Source organism: Musca autumnalis, unplaced genomic scaffold (assembly GCF_047663935.1).
Source record: "Musca autumnalis isolate F117 unplaced genomic scaffold, ASM4766393v1 scaffold_5, whole genome shotgun sequence".
In the NCBI taxonomy this organism is placed as follows: Eukaryota; Metazoa; Arthropoda; class Insecta; order Diptera; family Muscidae; genus Musca; species Musca autumnalis.
Window position 1 is genome coordinate 6,134,300 of NW_027412088.1, and position 14,649 is coordinate 6,148,948.

At 36.0% G+C, this 14,649-nt stretch overlaps 2 protein-coding genes across 3 annotated transcripts in view; one reads left to right on the forward strand and one right to left on the reverse strand.

The window, feature by feature from the left end:
- The first annotated feature begins 1,092 nt into the window (after positions 1 to 1,092).
- LOC141406527 (uncharacterized) lies at positions 1,093 to 2,185 on the forward strand. 2 transcript variants are annotated; one of them, XM_073992150.1, is made up of 3 exons: positions 1,093 to 1,251; positions 1,385 to 1,594; positions 1,664 to 2,185. In XM_073992150.1, the coding sequence occupies exons 2-3, from the start codon at positions 1,388 to 1,390 to the stop codon at positions 1,943 to 1,945; spliced, it is 489 nt and encodes a 162-aa protein (XP_073848251.1). In that variant the 5' UTR covers positions 1,093 to 1,251; positions 1,385 to 1,387; the 3' UTR covers positions 1,946 to 2,185. The 2 variants fall into 2 exon arrangements, with proteins under 2 accessions (XP_073848251.1, XP_073848250.1); XM_073992149.1 differs by having other exon boundaries at positions 1,416 to 1,594.
- LOC141406528 (uncharacterized) overlaps positions 2,089 to 14,649 on the reverse strand; it is an 84,218-nt gene continuing 71,657 nt past the window's right edge. Inside the window, exon 3 of the mRNA XM_073992151.1 lies at positions 2,089 to 2,465. Within this exon, the coding sequence (XP_073848252.1) occupies positions 2,447 to 2,465 (19 nt within the window). The 3' untranslated portion in view covers positions 2,089 to 2,446. The remainder of the gene's footprint in view (positions 2,466 to 14,649) is intronic.

Genomic DNA, 14,649 nt, shown 5'->3' on the forward strand with positions numbered 1-14,649 from the left:
CTATACCAAAACTTGGACCGATATAGCCCATCTTCGAACTTGATCTTCCGACGGCTAAAAAATGGTATTCCCCAATTTTCAGCGAAATCGGTCAACAAATGCGACCTGTATGTTGCGAACGGACGGACGGACATGCATAAATCGACTCAGAAAGTGATTCTATGTTTATCCCTAGAAGGAACTATTGGTCTATCTCGCTTCCTTTTGTATGTTACATACAAATGCACTAACACATAATACCCCTTACCACATAGTGGTGTAGGGTATGAAAATAGGGTTTTGGTCATGTATGGTACAATTACTTACTAATTGTTGGTTTTGGGTGTTTTCCTTTCGTTTACATTTTCGTTTTGACATACATACATAAAACGCTGTTCACTACATTTATTAAGGTTTTCTTATGAGAGCTTATTTCGAAAATTCATGAATTAAACATTTCAACAATTATTATGCGAGTCTTGTCTTCGCTATATAATTTCGCAACCTCACCGATATTTTTTTTTTTTTAAATTTTATAGCTCCTTTTTTGTAGTATGTGACATAACCATTAAAAAGAACGCCTCACAAATGTTCAACAATAACCCAAACGGCAAATAACATAGAAATTCCATATATTAACACGTTCGCGGACGTGAATGCTATAGCATTCCGATGCAAAATGACGTGAATGCTATAGCATTCAATTTGTCAGCCAATTTTTGTTCATTTACTTGTATACAATCTTAAGTTTTGGTGATTAATAAACATAATACGATTTATTTCAACAAGATACATTCTATAATAAATAAAAAATAATAATAATAAACAATAATTAATAAATAAAAACAAAAAACTAATTTCAAAAATAATTGGGTGACATTTTTTTCACCTCTCTGAATTTGCTTGCGTCCGCGAACGTGTTAAGGAATTGCCAATATTAGAATTTAATGAAAAATTAAGTGGTTGTTGTCAATGCTACAAAACTTCTTCCTCGTGTCCTATAAATAATCAGATTTTTACCCTGGCAATACTTGTAGATATCTAACGTTTGGAATGCGCAGGTCCTTCAACCATATCCTTTGCATTGACATTCACATTTCAGAATGTGCTTCATTCAAGTAGATTTTTAGCATTTCCAACAAAAAGCAATAAAAATATTAAAAAAGAAACATTTAGAACAGAAATAAAAGTTTATTTGTTGTTATTTTTATAGATTTAAGATGTTAACCTACCCGACATTATGGATATCCTTTAGTTTTATTCAATTTACCAGTAAGTAATCTCGAATTAATTTTTTTGGCTACAAATGGTTCCTCGTTTTCTTTTCCACCCCCGCCCTTGTTGCTGCAAAATTTGTTGTGTGTATTGTTTTCTAATATGTTTTGTGTATCTTCTTTCCACTCTGGCGATGACGACGATGATGATGTTGGAAACAGTGGCTGGACAATCCTTAACCACTGCAATACACCGAACCCAAGCTGCCCAAGAACGTATCAATGACTTGAAGTGCTACAAATGTGATACCATGGATGATGGTGATCTCTGTGTGGATGTCGTCAATTCAAATGCCACCAATTTTATACACAAATGTGAAGGTGATGAGTTCATTTGTATGGTAAGAAGGCTATCAGTGTAGCACTTAGAGATTCCCAGCATAATTGTTTTCCCGATGTTGTTTTTACAGGTCAAACGTTTCTCCTATACCACCTCTAATGAAAATTCCACCAGCTCCCCAAAAATGTGGTCCTTGGATCGCCGTTGTGCGGTCAATTGTGAACCCGGTTGTATAGTCATAGGTGAGCGTACCAAGTTGTACGCCTGTACATCGTGTTGCGAATCACCCATGTGTAATACCGGCAAAGGTTCCGCCACATCCGTTCTAGCGTTTGGTCGCATTGAAACGGGCATTGGAACATCACTGAGTCTCCTGATATTGGTGAAATGTTTCCTCCATTCCATATCGTAAAGAGTTTACATAGCCAAATGTTGTTGTACTCCATTGTAAAGCAACAAAACCAAAAACACACACAAGAGAGGACCAGTGCCAAGTTCATGTCTATTTTTTTCGACACAATTTTTATTTTCAGAAGAAGAAAAAAAACACAAAAAAACAGAATATCTTAGAATTTATTAAAGACTTCATTTATGTAGTTGGTGATCAAAACTTATTTAAATAAAATAGTTGTACAATTAAAATATACACACACTTACAGACATATATAAAAATCAAGGAAGTTGTGTTATTTGTTATTAAAACATTAAGGCGTCCAGGCGGCAAGCATATAAGGTGTGTGCATCAGCCAAATATCAACATCTGAAAGCTCCTTTTAAATGTTTCAAAAAGGAGACTGTGTGTGCGGCGTTTGATATGACCATTTCACTATTAACCCGTCTTTCAGCTTACATCCAATCCTGAAGAAGACTCAAGGAAGCAGATCGAAATCTTGTTGACGACAACCCTATATGGTCAATAGTGTCTGGTATCACTGAAAAGTTCATAGGCTGATATTAAATGATATTCAATCCGCAGATAAAATAGGAAATAACATATCTAAACAGTTCTTTACCGAAAGAGTTTTAATAGATCTTCTCCAATAGTCTATTTAAAAGATGTGGAATTGTGTAGAAAAGATAATAGCACACAGCGTATGTCGACGATTGGTCGAACTTTGCGAGTAATGTGCATATGACAGAACTCGCTGAAAAGACTATATTAATGCACAACGGGTAGTACTCGTACAACTGTCTGCCACCATTAACAAATCAAACAAACTTAGTCTTGATATAAGCAGAAGAAAAATATTGAACACAGATTCTTCTTATGACTGAGCTAGTAGAATGAAAAAAGGCTAACAGAACCCATGTTCTTATATGACTCAGAATCATTGGTACTTGAAATAGAGAGTAGAAAAAAAGAAGTTTCGAATGTCTGTGCACTAATCTCTGTGGACTATGATTATCGATTTAGCACCGCCATACATAGGTAAGAAGCAGGGCACAGTTTGGGCAGAATGTTTTTTTTTTTGTGATTTTGGTTTGTGGTGTTTATTAGGGTGGGGCGATTTGAACACCACCACGGGCGCCTGGATTTGCTGATTATTGGGATTGTACTGAGCAAAAAAGTCCACTAGAACATTTGTCTACGGTGAAAATCGAGCCCCCGGATTTTGACTTGGAGTTTTTTTAAGGTTTTTTGGATATTTTGGCATATATGTAACAGCCAAACCACTGAGATTTTCGATCCAACACAAAGACAAAAATTGTAGCCAAGACAATAATTAACAACTCTCTAGTACATACCAAAAGCATTGGAACGCTCCTTCAGGCAGTTATGGCCCCGAGAATGTGTACATTTTTCGGAAAATATCGATAAATTACACTTTGCTAAATTTGACTCAAAGTCAGTGGGTGGAAACTTCCTTTTGGAGATGAAAGCCATTGGTGAGTGTACTAAGAACGCAAAAGGAAATTTTCAGGATAGGTCAAATTTCTGAGATATGGTTTGGCCAAAATATCCTTGAAAAAATTTTTAAGTCAAAATCCCGAGGCTCGATTTTCACCGTAGACATATGGTCTATTGGACTTTTTTGTTCAGTACAATCCCAAGAATCAGAAACTCCAGGCCCCCACTATCACTTTTTTCCTTCCATACTAATCGCCCCGGCCTAGTGTTTATATTTTCTGAACTGATGAAGACAGAGCTATGAGTCTTGGGCAGTTTCCTGTAACACCCGTTAAAAGTTGTGAGGTAACATGTGCTGCGCGTTAACCAATAAAAGCAATGAAAAACTTGTGTTGGGCGTTAGGCTAGTCGCCCACCCCTATTAAAAACAAACCCACCTAATGTTGGCAACACCCGAATCCGAGAATCTGTATCTGGAATGTTCGTAATCTTTATAAAGAAAGTGCTGTTTACGTATAAGCACTTGCAAAGTACAAGGCCGATATTATTGCCCTACAGGAAATAATCGGGAAAGGATCCACAACAACAATCGAAGCTAAAGATCTTTATTATATCTGGCATGTTATAAAACACGAGATTGTTTACGGATTCGTAGTGAGTCGCAGATTAAAACAACTGGTCTACAGCTTCATCAGTTTTATTTACGCTCATGACGAAAGGGTGAAATAAATAAAAGACCGTTGTCCTGCCCAAGATAGTGTCAGGGATATTGTGTCAACGACTAAATAATTGGGCAATACCAATGTGGCTTTAAACAGTCCACAGTCCAATACGCTCAAAGTTACTCAAAGCCATGTAAAAATTTGGCATTCTTGTAAAGGTCATTCAGCTTTGTAAGATGACATTAACTGATAACCGGTCCTACGTTAAAATAGAAAAGAACGACTCCGAATACATTAGTACCAAACAAGGTTTCAGAAAAAGAGATAGCTTTTCGTGTGATCTCTTCGACATTCTGCTGGAAAAGGAAATACGATATGCAAACAATATGTTTGATAGCTTTAAGAAGGTTGATGGCGAATCTGCTAAAGCCTGGTAGTAAACAGCTATAAGGCCAGGTTGATCGTATATACGCACAATGCGTCCACTGAACTCGGACGAACTGTGCTAGCTGGTTCGTATAAGAAGAATAATAGTATTAGCCAAGAAATGATACTTTGGCTTAAGTAAATACTTTAAAAACAAAGCCACATATCGTCAAACAAACTAAACGCTATACAAAACACTGATACTCTACCTGTGCTAATGTGTGTGCAAAAGTTCAAATTTTATCCATTTGGTCCTACGAAATGTTGTCAAATTTATTTCTGGCTAAGTCCCTGAGATGTTGAGTGAATTGCGATCTTTGTAAGACATTGCTCTGACATGACAAATCATCTCAAACTTCGCATTAAAATCTTGCCGTTTTAAAGCCTAGTCTACATTGGGGTATTCTTGCACCCTCAAGAAGTTTAGTTGGAGTTAGAAGTTCATTTATAGCTGCGACCTGAAAATTAATAAAAACAAGTAAAAAAGTGTCAGTCGGTTTTGCCGACAGATATATACCCTCAGCCAATGTGAAATCAAACTTTCACCTACGGACAGATCTAATGTATTTAAGGTCTCTTCAGAATACCGTGGCCCTTTTTGGACATTTCAACTTGCCGAAAAAAGTGGATTAGGAATTAACTGCACTAGGACACAAATGTTGAACTTTTGTGGGGGAGGTACCCTTAGTGAGGACCGATATTGGCCATTTTAGAAGTTAAACTAAATTTTGACAAAATATTAGGAGATCCAAATTTTGGACCAAATTAGTTGCCCCATTCAAAAGATATCGTCTTAGCATTTTAGTGACATTTCTTAAATATTGGGGAGAAATACCGGAAGTTGTGGACCGGTATTGCCCCATGAAACTAAGTTTGGATATAATATGACGAAGACCAAATGTTGGACCAAATCGGTTGAACAGTTCGATAGTTATCGTGCTCTCAGACCGATACATTTGTTTTTAGAGAGGTAGCGAATGCAAATCGCTTCAACAAAAATCAAAGTGATTCGAGAGCAGGTCTTAAAGTGAACTTATCCGATATTTTGTGTGAGAGGTACCAGAAGGAGTAGACAAATATAATCCATATTCGAACCTGATCTATATCTGGTAGATAAATTACGATGTGCAAAGTATGGATTACATCGGTCACTCCATTCAAGAGTTATCGTGCGCACAATTTTTCCGAAAATTTTTGATCTTTTTTGGGGAGGTACCTGAAGGAGTGGACCGATATGGCTTATCTTCGAATTTAAACTATGTTTGGACAAAATATTACGAAGGCTAAATTTTGGACCGAGTCGGCAGATCCGTTCGAGAGTTATCTTGCGCCCCAACCACTACAGATGGTGTCACAGGGGCTTTTTGCATCTTTCTGGCTGTTTTCTAAGGAAATACGGACTTGCCCCTGATGAAACTTGTACCGTCGTATGGGAAGCAGTGAATACAAGTTGTTGCAATAAAAGTCAAAGTGATTCGAGAGCAGTTTCTAATCTGAACTTATCCGAAATTTTGTGTAGTACCCAATTGAGTCCATATTGGAACCTCATCTAAATCTGATAGAAATTTCACGATGTGGCAAGTATGGATCCAATCGGTTACTTCCTTCAAGCGTTATCGTACGCATAAATTTAACGAACATTTTCGAACTTTTGTGGAGAGGTACCGGAAGGAGTGGGCCGATATAGCCCATCTTCGAACTTAAACTAAGTTTGGGCTAAATATTAAGAAAGCCAAATTTTGGACCAAATCGGCTCAACCGTTCGAAAGTTATCGTGCGCACCAACCAGCCAGACAGACGGACGGACATTGCTAAATCGACTCTAAATTGTCTGAAACACATTTCGTCCAAACATACTTGGGGTCTAAAACCATTTTTCGATGAGGCACATTTTGCCCGTATGAAAGTGTATATCAGGAATATTGTCAATTATTTCATATCCCATTTCTGAAAAAAGGATAAATTTTTTTCACGCTACATCAACGATTTTTGATATGTAGGTTAAGAAAAAGATTCCCAGTACGAATCTGGTCGCGAGCCAATTTTTGGTTGTTGCGGACAAAAGTTATGGCGCTTTTATTTCGCTTTTTAAGAAAGAAAATATTATAAAAACGCTAATTATTTTAATGAGCACAATTGTTACAAAAAAGTTCTCTCGAAGTGACTTCAGCGAGTAGATTGCATAATACCTGCAAAATGTTACACAGAATTCGCGGAATGTACATAAAATTGATAAATTATTGAATATAAGTATACTTTTTTCAAAATTAAGGCCCATTTAGTGGTCATATAATTACATAAAAAATTGTTGTGGATCCAAACTTCACGGCGAATCAAATGAGACTGCAATCTTACAGATAGGTGTTATAGTTTGGATGTTACAGCCAAAATAAGCACATATTTTGGTCAAAAAATAAGTTTTTGTATGAAAAAATATGTTTTTCACATGCATTATGTAGTAGAAAATATTGTAAAAATTTATAGGAATACTTCCTTCATTTTGCTTAAATCTCCCAACAAAATAGACGAATTTTGCTTTATTGACATTCATATTAAAGCTTTCCCATTAGGGAAGCTAATTGGGTTGATGAGGATATATGTCAATGCTTCTGAAATGCATTTTTATTTATATGCATTTTAAAATACGTGTAAATCGCGTAATTATCAAAATCATTTTGTCCGCATGTGATTTTCATGTACAGCAAAACCATATCTTTTAATTTGTATATATTTTTCGAAATTTAATTTGGACGCTAAGATGTAGCATCGGCTGCATCGTAGCACTAAAAGACCTATAAAATATCGCTAATTTGCGCAAAGTGAATACAATTTTTGTCCGCATCCGATTTCAATGTCCACCATGAAAACCTACATCGATATATATATATATTTCAAGGCGATCAATTAAGAACCGTGGATGTAGCATCTGCTTTTACTTTGACAGGAAACTCGAGAGAAGTGTGGTTTACTCACAAATAGAGAGATAACAAAAAAAGACATGGTGGCTTCAACCCATTTTAACCAATTTTTTAACATAAATATAGCCACAGCTTCCTCGCAAATTATCTTTTAAGGCCAATATTTTTTGCCACGTCCAAAAACATTTCATTTTATCCAAAAGTATTTAATTTTTATAATATGCAATCACGAGTCGCGTGTTCTAAAAGGGTAAACCTTGGCTTCAGCTATGTCAAATTTTCAAAAATATTGGTGATATACCATCGTTAGCATAAATGTTGAGGGTATAATTAACATTAAAATGATCTTCGCCCTAAAGGCAAAATTTCAAAAATAAAACCATCTGAGCCCGACTGGGATTTGAACCCACGTCTTCGAAAGCATATGAAGGGTGTTATCGCGGCGTGTTGGTGTTCAGAGCCAAACTCATAATGACCAAAGGCTGCGCTAAAAAACGATGTGCGCAATAAATGGAGTGCGGATATTGGAAGCGACCACTATCTAATAATAGATGAACGTCTTACACAGCAATCAAACCCACCTATTGATATAGAAAAATTGAAAAATTAACAATATCGAAATTAAGGGTATGACAGCATTGATATTGATACCATATGGAGCTGTTTAAGAAAGAAAATACAAGAAATATGTACAAATATTTTAAATTACACTGTGAACCGAAATTTTTGGGCAGAGATAATTTTTTTGCGGATGAAAGCCCTTGATGAGTGTATTAAGAATTCAGAAGGACAGAGTCGAACTTCCGAGTTATGGCATCATGAATATTTTGCTGGAGACCCTATAAGGCATCAGAAATTAGCGTTGTATTTTTGTTAGCTGTTTTGTTAGCTTCTTTCTTCAGTCAAATCGAATGAGGGTTATTTTCGTAGAGCATTTTGACCTTCTAACTCGCTTCCTTCAATGTCATTTTCGTCCCTTATTTTAAGAACCGATATAAAAGTACCACAAGTTAACCTAAATAACTAGGAAATATAAGAAATTAACAAATACAATCAAGAGATGCGTCATGCAAGACAAACAGAATTATTTCAATGGAATGAACAGTGCAGCACAACTGGTAGCAAAAAAGACGATACGAAACAAGTTCTCAAAATAATAAAACAAATTTCCGGGACTCAGGAAAGGACTTCTGCACCAATCGAACATGAAAGGAATGAGCAAATCACGGATAAAACGGAACAACTGAACTGGAAGAGGCATTTTGAGAGGACGTTAAACGTTATTCATGAGCATGATATTCCTATCGATGGAGACGTTTTAGAAAGTGCAAGTAATCGAGTACTACACAACGGAAGTCTTAGTGATGCCTATATATCGATTATTATTTATAACAGTTTTAGATGTTACACTACAGCGAGCGAATCAACAATATTATGGGATTAATTGGTATTTACATGATAAACTAGGTGAAATGGCATACGCAGACAACATAGTCCTTATAACAAACAATCGTTCCGACATGCAAAATAAATTTAATAGTATTGTCCAAAATACTGGGAAAGCAGGATTAAAGAAAAACATTAAAAAAATAAGAGCAATGAGGATAAACCCATCAGTCAACACACCTATTTATATATGCAACGAGGCATAAGAGGACGTCGACAAATTTAAATACCTTGGCAGTATGCTCACAAAGAATGGATGTACAGAATGGATGTGGAAAACAGAATACGAAAGGTTCGTATAGATGCCCCGAATCACATATGGATATCAAGAAGCCTAACCATACATATCATGATAAATATATGGTTTCAAAACCTGGCATGTCACCAAATAGATCACTATGAGCATGAAGTAGCTCGTTCAGCGCTGAAATGGAATCCCCAAGGATCTCGCAAGAGGGGCCGGCCTAAAATGACGTGGAGACGCACAGTCCACATTGAAACGACCAAATAGTTTAGCGAGCTACGATCGATGGCGAGAAACGTGGAAAACTTTTGTAAAATCTATTTGTGAATAGACTAAATTCCTAATTATAAATTTAAGAACATAAATGGAACCCATACAGGTTGAACGTCGTCACCGTAAAAACACATTGTATGTGAAAATAAAAAGTCCCACAACCGATGTGTCTGATGAGCTGCATAACAGCGGAACCGGTCACATATTTTGGTTATTGTGTGGGTTCAAATCTTCGGCTTCGATCATTAAGCTCAACTCCAACGAGAAAATTAACATTAAAATGACCTTTGCCCTAGCAGGTATAACCTCAAATAAAATAAATTATGCTACAGTTTTTATTTACTATTGCAATAAAAACTAGAAAAGAATTTGTCTTTTCGCCTCAATAAGTATCTTCTTCTTTATGATGGATCTCTCAAATAAATCGCTGGCTGGCTGGAACGTAAGTTTTACTTGAGAGGTCCATCATGATGAAGAATATACCTATTCATGCCTAAGAGAAAAATTATTTTCTAGTTTTTAGTGCATTTACATATAAATAAAACACAGTAACTTATTTTTTTAATAATTATATACCTTTTGTTCAATTTGTATACCCTCAGCATTTATGCTAACGAGGGTATATACACTTTCATACGGGTAAAATGTGCCTCATCGAAATAATGGTTTTAGACCCCAAGAATGTTTGGACGAAATCCGTTTCAGACAATTTGGAGTTGATTTAGCCATGTTCGTCTGTTTGTCTATTTGGCTGGCTGGAACGTACGATAACTCTCGAACGGATTAAGCGATACGGTAAAAAATTTGGCTTTCATAATATTTTGTCCAAACTTAGTTTAAATGTTTGTGTGTGAGCACGATAACTTTGAAGGGAGTAACTTTGCACATCGTAAAATCTCTACCAGATTTAGATGATTTTTAAATATGGACACAATCGGTCCACTCCTTCAGGTACTTCCCACACAAAATTTCGGAAAGGTTCAGTTTAGGACCCGCCTTCGAATCGCTTTGATCTTTGTTGTAACAACTCTCGAACGGATCTGCCGATTAGGTCCAAAATTTGCCCTTCGTAATATTAAGTCCAAACTTATTTTAAGTTCGAAAATAAGCAATATCGGTCCACTCCTTCAGGTACCACCCCCACAAAAGTTCGGAAAAATTGTGCGCATTATAACTCTTGAAGGGAATGACCGATTTGATCCATACTCTACATAAATTATATCTGTCAGATATAGATCTGTAGTGGAATTCTGTAACTCATTTTTCGAGTTACCGACAAAAATCGGTAAAATTAAAATGCTTAAAATTTCGGTAATTAACGAAATTTGTCGGTAAGTTAACAACCAAAATAATGTTGTCGCTAAGTCTTAACGATAGCAACAGTGTTGTCAACTTTTATTGATACTTTTCATTCATAATTTTGAATTTCATTTTACCGATTTTTGTCGGTAACTCAAAAAATGAGTTACAGAATTCCACTACAGGTTCGAATATAGACTACATTTGTCAACTCCTTTGCGTACCTCTCCCCCAAAATTTCGAATAAGTTCACTTTAAGACCTGTTCTCGAATCACTTTGATTTTTGTTGAAGCAAATGGCATTTGCTTCCTTCATTACGACGGTAAAAGTTTTTTCAGGTGCAAGTCCATACTTCTTGAGAAGACAGCCCGAAAATGTGTAAAAAAGCCCTATGACAGCATGTGTAGTGGCTGGAGAGCACTACAACTCTCGAACGGATCAGCCGGTTCGGTCCAAATTTTGGAAAATGTCACATAAAAGGTATGCACGATAACCCTTGAGGGGCACAACTATTTTGGGTCCAAACTTTGGATCTCCTAATATTTTTTATTTCAAATTTGGTTTAACTTCTAAAATGGTCAATGGCGGTTCTCTCCATAGGGAATCTCCCCCACAATAGTTAAACATTTGTGTCTAAGTGCAGTTTAGGGTATGTTCGAAGATCCTTTGGAAATGTATACCCAAGGTACTCCTTGTGGTCCTGTTTACAGAGATATAATGTTTTCCGGTGGACAAGTCCATGCTTCCTGCTTCGGTTCATTTCTTCAAGTACCTCCTCCGCAACACTTTGGAATTTTAATCACAATCCACATTTTTATCGGCAAGTTCACATGTCCAAAAAAAGGCTACAAAGTTCTGAAAATAATCTAAATACATTCAATCTGTCCGTAGATGAAAGTTTCAATTTACATAGTCTCTATTGCTCTGTTCCAGAACCTGCAAGAAGCTACTATTATTTACTACGATAAAATGTTTTCCTTTATGTTATCGAAAAAAATAGTAAAAACAAGCAAAAAAGTATCAGTCGGCTTAGCCGACAGAGATATACCCTTAGCCTATGTGGATTGAAATACCATTTTTCCCAAAAAAAAAAAAAAAAATTAACCGACAAAAATATGGATAGGATTAAAGCGCAAAAATTTGCGGGAATATCGATAGATAGGGCTTGTTTTACCATACTAACCCACGATAAACCTAATATCTCTATAAACAGGAAGGATCTTCGAAAAGACCCTTAACCACACAAATGTTGAACATTTGGGTGGGTGGTACCCCAAAGATCGGACAGATAGGGCCCACGTTTGAACATAAACTAAGTTTCTACAATATTTAGATAATTAAAGTTTGGACCAAATCGGTTGCTACTTCTATGAGATATCGCCTATAAGCACCACCTTCCAATTTCATCTAATATTCGAAGAAATATTAAGATATCCAAAGTGTGAACGAACGTAGTATTCGGTTCGAGCTCTCCAGTCACTACACATGGTGCCATAGGGGTTTTTCAACATTCGGGCTGTTTTCTCAAGAAGTATGGACTTGCCCCGGAAAAAAACTTTTACTGTCGTAATTGAGGCAGCGAATGCAAGTTGCTTGAGGAACAAATTAATGAGATACGAGAGCAGGACTTAAAGTGAATTTATCCAGAAATTTGTGTGGGAGTTACACGAAGGAGTGGACAAATATAGTCCATGTTCGAACCTGACCTATATCTGGTATATTGGACAAAATATTACGAAAGCCAAATTTTGGACTGAATCGGTCCATCCGTTCGAGAGTTATCGTGCGCACCAGCCAGACAGACAGACGGGCGGACATTGCTAAATCGACTCCAAATTGTCTGAAACATATTTTGTCCAAACATACTTGGGGTCTAAAACCATTATTTCGCTGAGGCACATTTTGCCCGTATGAAAGTGTATATACCCTCCTTAGCATAAATGCTGAGGGTATAATTAGTAGATTCTTGCAGTCCTGGAACAGACCATATATTAGTTAAATGTTTGTTTTTCTTTTACCAATATAATGCAGAAAGTAGCACCTTTACAATACAATGGCATATTCGGCTGATGTACCTCACAAATTTTTAACTTGTTTCATACACAAATACACGGAAGAATCTATTCTTGGCGTTTCCTTCGACATATGCACAGAAACAAATTTAAGCCATTTGATAATAAAATTCAAAGATTCAATCAAAAATTTATCGATTTTCCGGCGATAAAAAAATTGTCATATTGACAAAATTCAATAAAATTATTTGATCACAAAGTAAAAATACAAATGATAAAATATTTAACATATTAACAAAAATAGTTATCAAAATATTCCAAAATTTTATCGAATTTCGTCAATATGATAATTTTTTATCGCCAAAAATCGCTAAAAAGATAATCGATTTATTTGAAATATGCTGCTTACTTTGTCAGTTACAAGTCGTGGCTCATCTTATTCCATCAAATGTGAGTGACCCCTAAATTTCGATTTTATATCTTTCATCCGAGTGATGAATGTATACATTTTTCAGATTAGCCGTTTACTTGGTTACTGTCCACATTCCTGCTGAAGCGCAAAAATATTATAATTCCCCAAATCTCAGAACTCTCGTAAATTTAAGCTCCAATAAAATCATATTAAGTAGCAATAAAAAAGGGAAAAGTAATACCATCAATTATCAGTGACCCCTGTGTTATCTTTCAATATTTAGCCACTTAATTTGTGTATTTGTTTATCAACAACAACAAACTTTTCTGGTAAGTACTTCCTGATAGAATCCTGCAAATGTTTCCGTTTAAGAAAACTAAAAGCAATTTCAGGTGAATTTACAACAACACTTTATTATTGGTTAGGTTATTAATGAAATACTTCATGCTGATGGCTGTGAGAGGTGAAAGATAGCAACAAATTTCCATTTTGGTATGTCTTCATTAGTTTGACCCAAATTACTCGTCCCTTGTTTGATCTGTGCAAATTATGTGGCCAATGAAATACTCCCTCCTTCTTCTCCTATCCCATGCAAGTCTAAACCACCTGTCAGTTGGTTGGTTTCTGTGTCGATTCTTCTCCCCAGTGTTTGAAGTGTAGTATTTAAGGTTATTTGTGTGTATTTGTATATGTGTGCATGGTTATGCGAACACAATCAGTTTCCAAGTAATGGATAACAATTACTTTGTGTTGTGGTGCCGGTAACTAAGGTAGCTGCTCAACCAGTACCAACAGCAGCAGCAATTTTATGGGAGTTGTAAGGACAGGAAGGAGCCTGCCGATGGCGAAGAACAGGTCAAAGAGAGGGTATTCTCACTGCCACATTTGCTGTTGCCATTGACTGGTTGAGTTGATTGGCAAATATAGATTTGATTTTCGATTGCATATCATAAACACATGTTTTGTATTGAAAACCAAATATATATAGAAGCTCACACACAAACTCACACAATAATTTGCGAGTTCAAAACCCCGAAAACACATGTACACACATTAATTCAAATCCCTGTTTGCCAAAAAAATAAACAAACCGAATATGTCGAAAATGCAACAACATGGTTGAAGAGGTTTTGTAAAGCATCTGAATGTTCATTTGTGTGTGTGTGATTGTGCGACGAGTGTAAATTTGGTTGTCCGTGTACGGTTGATTTGTTTTACAAATTTGCTTTGATTTTAAATTAAGAGTTTTTCAGCTATGTTCTGGTTGGGATTTGATTTTTCATCTCTTCCACCGTTTGACCAAAATCCATGTAACAACAGCAATGCCACTAATAACTGAAATAACAACGTTGTCATCATTCACAATTTGGAATTGTTTTTAAAAGAAAAAAAATGGATGTCATAAATTGGGGTTTTTATCATCATCAAGATACAATGTTTATGGATATGAATAAAAGATGTGTATTCTAATTTATTGCTGAAATAAATGTTTCTATTTGTAGTTCTCCACCGAAACGGAAATATGATGTGAGTACACTAATTATTTTAAATGTGCAATTCAGAAGAAATAAAGA

Coding starts and splice junctions, on each gene's coding strand:
- LOC141406527 (XM_073992149.1), top strand. CDS start 1,200: ATGTTAACCTACCCGACATTATGGATATCCTTTAGTTTTATTCAATTT. Junction 1,252..1,415: donor TAGTTTTATTCAATTTACCA/GTAAGTAATCTC, acceptor TGTTGGAAACAG/TGGCTGGACAATCCTTAACC. Junction 1,595..1,663: donor GTGATGAGTTCATTTGTATG/GTAAGAAGGCTA, acceptor TTGTTTTTACAG/GTCAAACGTTTCTCCTATAC.